The 6,912-nt window shown below is 47.1% G+C and overlaps 1 protein-coding gene across 1 annotated transcript in view; it reads right to left on the reverse strand.

The window, feature by feature from the left end:
• Positions 1 to 204: 204 nt before the first annotated feature.
• Txnrd3 (thioredoxin reductase 3) overlaps positions 205 to 6,912 on the reverse strand; it is a 38,435-nt gene continuing 31,727 nt past the window's right edge. Inside the window, exons 15-18 of the mRNA XM_077106261.1 lie at positions 5,473 to 5,580; positions 2,520 to 2,615; positions 1,389 to 1,523; positions 205 to 1,011 (exon numbers count right to left, since the gene is read on the reverse strand). Coding sequence (XP_076962376.1) covers positions 949 to 1,011; positions 1,389 to 1,523; positions 2,520 to 2,615; positions 5,473 to 5,580 — 402 coding nt within the window. The 3' untranslated portion in view covers positions 205 to 948. The remainder of the gene's footprint in view (positions 1,012 to 1,388; positions 1,524 to 2,519; positions 2,616 to 5,472; positions 5,581 to 6,912) is intronic.

Below are 6,912 nucleotides of genomic sequence, written 5' to 3' on the forward strand. Positions count from 1 at the left end.
GAGGCCCGCAGGAGGGCCAACTGGGCAGCAGTGTAAGAGGCTGTCTAAAGGACCCAGGTAGGCCTCTGTCCCCAAGGGCTTTCTGTCGCAGATGTAAGTTCAGATTAAACTGCTAACTATCACCTGTTTCTTTTCTGAACTTGTCTCCATTAAACAGATTATGACTGAATAATTGTCACCAGTCTGAAAACAGATTTCCCATCATACAGTACTGAAAACGTCTTTTAATTTACTCTTAAAAATCAACAAGAAGAAATCCAAGTACTTGTCTCTTACACGAGCTGTCTCACCAGTCGAGAATCTAAGAGGAGAGTCACTTCCAGGTGACAGACACCAGGAAATGTATATGAGGGTGAAGCCCAATTCAGGATTTTGACAGCAGGTTAAAATGTCCCTAAAGGACAGTTGACTGACACTTAGACCTGGTGCAGAGCTTTCTGCTCATGCCCCCAGTCCTCTGCAGCCAGCTACTCCAATGCATCTCCCAGATGTCACCCACGCAGGCGCGCAGGTGCGACCCAGGCCCGCACACAGGAAAACGGCCTTTCCCAGCCAGTTTCACAATTGAAAAAAAAATTTCTTCATAGAAGTAACAAAGCAGGAATAAAAACAGTACCAAGTGTGGAAAAGTTAGCTTAGGCTACTGTGCCACTCACGGTGTGCTGGTGGCAGTCCAGTCTGACGCAAGAGGGTCGGCCCTGGCTCACCTCACCAGAGGGTTCCAAGCCAGGGCGTCAAGGATGCAGCCTAACTGCCACTCACGTCAGCCAAGGCAACCGCAGTCCCCTGCTGCTGACCCGTCCCCCTGTCCGCCTTCTCATCTCTGTGCCCTCCAGAGCCCTGTACTGGTCCCCCAGCAACAGAGCGGGTGTCCTGGGCACAGAGCATTATTGTCACTGAAAGGAATGACAACAGGACAAGGAGAACTCGGCAGCAGCAGGGCTACCCTCAGCAGCCCTTCTGGGTGATGTCCAGTCCTGATGACTTTGTGATTTCCAGAGTTGTGAAGACCTGGCCACAGAAAGAAGCACAACAAACAGATGGTCAGACACCATCACTACTTTCAAAAAACACATTCTGAATATCGCAGGATTCTTTAAAATATACAAAACAGTTATGGATAAAAAATCCTCCTGACAATATTTTTGAGGTACTGGGGATTGAACTTAGGGGCCCTCGAACCCTGAGGCCCATCCCCAGCCCTATTTTGCATTTTATTTAGAGACAGGGTCTCACTGAGTTGCTCAGGGCCTCGCTGTTGCTGAGGCTGGCCTCCACCTTGCAATCCTCCTGCCTCAGCCTCCCGAGCCCAGCCTTGATAATACTGTTTATATTGGTTTTTCAAAGTGCATCGAGTAAAGTCAATTCATAACCCTCCTGCTCCCTACCTCCCCACATGTGGGGTGGATTCCGATGGTGTCATCCAGCAGCTGTTTGGTGAGCCCACATTTCATGGCGGCTGCGAATCCTTGGGTAATCTCACCGGCGTTTGGTCCAAGAATATGAAATCCTATCACTCGATCCTTTAATATAGGAGCCAAACAAAGAGAATCCCAGGAGGTTAATGGTCTGAAAAGGAATCTGTTCACTCCAAGTTCAGTTCAAATGGACAGCCTCTCCTACAGGAGGACTCTCATGTTGAACCGAGCAGAGAACATTACCATGAAAGGGAGCCTCTGTAAGATTCTGTGAAATGAGCCGGTAAATGCGCATCCAGAGTTAATTTGCACTCAAATTTACTAGAACAAGCAATTTACCCACTGCATGAAGGAGTTCATTAGGATGATGTAGATTTCGGAATTATGCTGAGATAGTGCTAAACAACAACAGCACAAATCTGAATTAAAGCCCAGCACTGGGATAATTTGAAGGTGTCAGATTTTGCTGCAAAAGTGGAGACTGCCAGCCCAGGGAGCAGTTGTCCCTGCTTCTTCCATGAAGCAGGAAGCGAGGAGTAGCCAACACAAGGCTGGCACCGAGGTCTGCCCACCATGAGGTCTGGGGTGCACGGGATGAGCACACTTCTGAGGTCAGAAGCGAGATTCACAGCCAACTTCAATCCTCCTGTCTCAGCCTCCCGAGTCACTGGGATTACAGGTGTGGGCCACCACAGATACAGACCCGCACCAGGCAGGTGATGACCCAGATTTTCACATTCACCCCGTTCTAAGCCATCAAGCCATCAGGAGGGCCCTGGGCAGAGACAACTGCCACTGATGTATTCTGAGAGGGGACTGGCAAACCTTGGGCACAACCGGTCACTGCTGGACCTCTGCGGCCATGTCAACAGGAAAACCCTGTGAAGGTGCTGTGCTCACTCTTGACCCCAAAGCTATCTTTAAAGATATTCTAAAAATCCAAACCCTAAGAAGAAAAGCTACCTTTTAAAATTATAGCATTTAGGGCTGGGGGTCTGGCTCAGGCATGCACAAATCCCTGGGCTGGATCCCCAGGGCCACAGAATCAATCAATCCAATCCAATCCAATGACAGCATTTCTGCTCCCAGTCCCTTACGTACGCTGTCAAGTTTGTGGCAGATTATCTTCGCATAACAAGTGTTATTGTCTCGGCCAGCTATTGTCCATTCAAGAGGCCAGAACAGAGTGTGGTACACCTAGAAGGTAGGGAGAGAAACAGGCCAGGTTAGTGCACACAGGTTAGTTCACTCCTTGGTGCGCTCTCCTTCTGTAAAGTTAAGAGTCTCTATAGCAGCCTTCAGAAAGTTAAAGTTTGATGATCCCAACATGAAGTATCAGCTGGAACCAAAGTGTGCCGACTTTATTTTGTTTCTCTATTAGCCAAAAAAAATGATTTTCTATGAACCAAATTCAATTTTCAAACATTTACCGAGTACGAAGCCAACGTACCAGGACAGATAAAGATCTTTGTCTTCATCTTTATGCTCATACGCAAAAACAAAAGTTAGAAGCGTAGAAGAAACAAAATAGTTCAAGCCATTCAAAAAAATGAAGCCCATAATCTATGATACTTGAAAGCAAGGGTTACGTCCTTCATATTTCTGTCCTCTGAGTCCTCATGCCCACGCCCGGGGTGAGCTTCTATGTTTTCTGGATCTGGCTCAGTCCTCCAAAAAGCAGAACCAAGCACACGTGGCCCATCTGCTAGGGATGGCTTCCTTCTCCCTGCGTAGAACCTCTGAATCACTCACACTGAAGGCAAAGAATGAATGCTGCGTGACAAAGAAAAGTGTTCTGACCTACAATCAACAGTGCATGAACGTAAACACAACAGTGCTCCTCAGAATGGTGACAGGCACGAGTCTCAGTCTCTTAAAAGGCCTTTCAAACAGTCGACTGGCCCCCACACCCTGTCGGCCCAGTTTCCCCTCCAGAGGTGCACGGTGTCAGCCATTCTGAGATCTTCAGAATGGTCTCCTGCTTCCCCTACAGCTGCTAGATTTTTAAAAAATCTCTGGGTTACTTGCTCCTCATCTATTTGCTTTTCTTTGTTAAATTTTATTGCTGGTCATCTACTGTGGCCTTAACATTTGGGTCCTCCCCAAATTCCTGTGTTGAAATTCCAACCTCCTTGGGAGCTCTCAGGGGGGGTGGAGCCCTAACCAACGTGATTAGCGCCCTCATGAACAAGGCCACAGAGGGCCACCTTGCTCCTGCCATCCGCTGGGACACACTGACAGCCACCTATGAACCCAAAGAAGCTCCTCTCTCGCCAGACACCAAATCTGCCTTGATCTTGGATCCTCAGCCTCCAGAACTAGACGAAATAGGTGTCTGTGGTTTATGAGCTTCCAAGTCACGGGAACCTGCTGGAGCAGTTCAACACGTGACACACCACCCTGGACGGGTCTTTAAAGTCTCCACTTTGCCCTCAAAAGTTCAGACACCACTCGTGTCTTTAGCACAGCATGTTGTCATGAAGAGGCCCGAGGTCAGCCCAGTGCGCCATCCGCTGGGCATGACTAGCTTTGTCTGTGTGTCTTGGGGACAAGGATCAGTAACATAGATAAACGCAGGGCATGCCTGTGTCAATCAGGTTCTCCTAGAAGAAGGTTTGCTATTTCAATCTGTAGGTTAAGACCTTATTTAGTAACAGGGATTTTTTTTTTTTTTTTTGCTATTTTTCTGATTACTATGTTGGAGGCTTCCCAGATGCTTCCATAAAGAATTAAAAACACAAATAGAGCCGGCGCGTTAGCACACACCTGTCATCCCAGTGGCTCAGGCTGAGGCAGGAGGATGAGTTCAAAGCCAGCCTCAGCAAAAGTGAGGTGCTGGAACCCTGTCTCTAAATAAAATATAAAACAGGGCTGGGGATGGGGCTCAGTGGTCGAGGGCCCCTGAGTCCGATCCCTGGTACCAAAACAAACAAACAAACAAAACCCACAAACAGATCAAATTTTGGATTCTGTCAAAATGGAAAAACTAAGTATATAAAATAGGTGAATTGACTTGCAGTAGGCCTGAGGAGAAATACCTAAAAGTAAGCCCCCAAAGTTGGACACCTTGTTTCTGATGAACTCTTCCTCTACCCGGGGTGTGGCTTTCTGTCCACATTTGTCTTCTCACTGTCTGCCTTTCTGCCTTAATTTCTCACTGACTGCAAACAGTTTTAAAGCTGTTAAATCCATAATTATGGTCATCAATTTTCCACAACCCAACTTAAAGTTCACCTAACAGGATGGCTCATTATTATAAACATGTAAATGCAAAAAGTAAATCTAAAATAACATCACAAAGATGATGATGATGATGATTAGATTATTACTATTATTACTATTATGATGATTATTTAGTGCTAGGGATGCTGAGCTACATCCCCAGCCCCCCCTTTTTTTATGTTTTGAGACAAGGTCTCACTAAGTTGCTCAAGGCCTCACTGAGTTACTGAGGCTGGCCTCCAACTTGCAATCCTCTTGCCTCAGCCTCCTAAGTCGCTGGGATGACAGGCTTAAGTTTTGGATTTTTTTTTCTTGTTTTTATTTTTTTGATAGTGGGGATTGAACCCAGAGGCACTTGACCATTGAATCACATCCCCAGCCCTATTTTGTATTTTATTTAGAGACAGGATCTTACTGAGTTGCTTAGGGCCTCACTTTTGCTGAGGCTGGCACTGAACTTGTGATCCTCCTGCCTCAGCCTCCCGAGCCACTGGGATTACAGGCGTGCACCTCTGCACCTGGCTCCCCAAAGATCTCAAGATGACCTTGCACTTCACTGTACAAGCTTGCTCAAATTGCAAATTTGATACTTGTAACAAATTTGATAAATGTCCTAACATACATTCTGCTCCCTTCTTGCCTCAGTTGTATTCTTATTAGTTTGCTAGAAAGTTTAAATCAAATTCTAATTTGCCTCCAAATAGGGATATGATTTCCTACCAAAAAACCACCGTAGCAACTTGTGAAATAAAATAAAAAGTGACTGTGAAGATAAATGGTTCATTAGGAGGGAAATTCTTAAAAAAAAGGAAATAATAAAACACAATCTTACTTCTAGATTCTCTTTTTTATACACTTCAATAGCTTTTTCTTCTGACAGTCCACAGCAGCCATACTCCAGAGGTGTGAACACGGCAGTTGGAACACTCATATAATCACACTGAAAGATAAGCAATTAGAGTCTTACTTGGTGACACTTTTTTCAGCAAAAATTTATAAAAGGATAATCAGTGTGAATATTTATAAAAGGATAATCAGTGAGTCTAGTTAAAGGTAACTGATTCTTACAACATGGACAACTTCAGAGGCGTTCTAAGTTACACTGCTTAAGGACAAACATGAGCCCCGACTCAGGGCACAGACCACGCACGGGTGGCCACCGTGAAGGGGACTCACTCTCCCAAAGCCCAGACTTGGAAGGATGAAAATGGAGAGGCAGGGGCAGAGGTGGGCACTTCTCAGATGTCCCTAAAAAGTCATTGTCCAGGGCTGGGGTTGTGGCTCAGTGGTAAGAGTGCCTGTCTCCCATGTGAGGCCCTGGGTTCCATTCTCAGCTCCGCGAGGAAATAAATGAATAAAATTAAAATAAAGGCCCATTGTCAACTTAAGAATAAAAAAAAAAGAATTCTCCAAAATGTTCAGTCTTTTCCACCCCCTAGAGGGAGACTGCTCTCCAGGAGCATTTATCCAGATGACCTTGAACTGTGCTATTGCACTAGAAGCCAAGACCACTATTGGCCATTGCACATGCCACAGAGAGGCCAGGCCAACGGGCAGCTCCGCAGTGTTGGAGTGACCGTCCCCAACCATCCAGGGGAGATGGTGTGTGTGTGTGTGTGTGTGTGTGTGTGTGTGTGTGTGTGAGAGAGAGAGAGAGAGGTGGTAACACCTCACGAGGGCCAGTGGAGTGTGGCCATTTCTGAAGTCCTGTGGTTAGGACAGAACCATCTTTAGAGCCCTTATCAGGTTGAGAGAAGAGTGGGCGCTGCTGACAGACAGCAGGGACCTCAGGAGGCACGGCTGGCTGGGAGGAGGTGCCCCTGGAGGAGCCTCATCCTGCAATTCCACACATTCAGAGGAGGGGACAGCCCACATGGCAAACCAGTAACCGTGGACTGGGGGACAGGATTATGACGGGTGGCTGTTCTGGTGTCCTCTCTGTGGCTTGGCGTCTATCTAAATGAAAGGCTGGGGGGACAAGGTCTCTGAGGGTCCCCCACTGCCCAGGGAAGGACTCACCGACTCCCGACTGGAGCTTCCAGGGTTTGTGATCATCTGGCTCCATATCAATTTTCCAGTCTCCTTCCCAATGTGCTCCCCTGTCTATCCCCAACTGTACTCGCTTATCTATCCCCATTGTACTCCCCTGTCCCCAACTGTACTCCCCTGTCCCCAACTTTCTGCCCATGCACACCCGACATTGCTGCATGCCCTGTGGCTGGGATGGATCTCTGGGTGGGACAGCACCTTTAGCACTGTTGACACCTCCCTG

The sequence above is a fragment of the Callospermophilus lateralis genome, chromosome 20 (assembly GCF_048772815.1).
Source record: "Callospermophilus lateralis isolate mCalLat2 chromosome 20, mCalLat2.hap1, whole genome shotgun sequence".
In the NCBI taxonomy this organism is placed as follows: Eukaryota; Metazoa; Chordata; class Mammalia; order Rodentia; family Sciuridae; genus Callospermophilus; species Callospermophilus lateralis.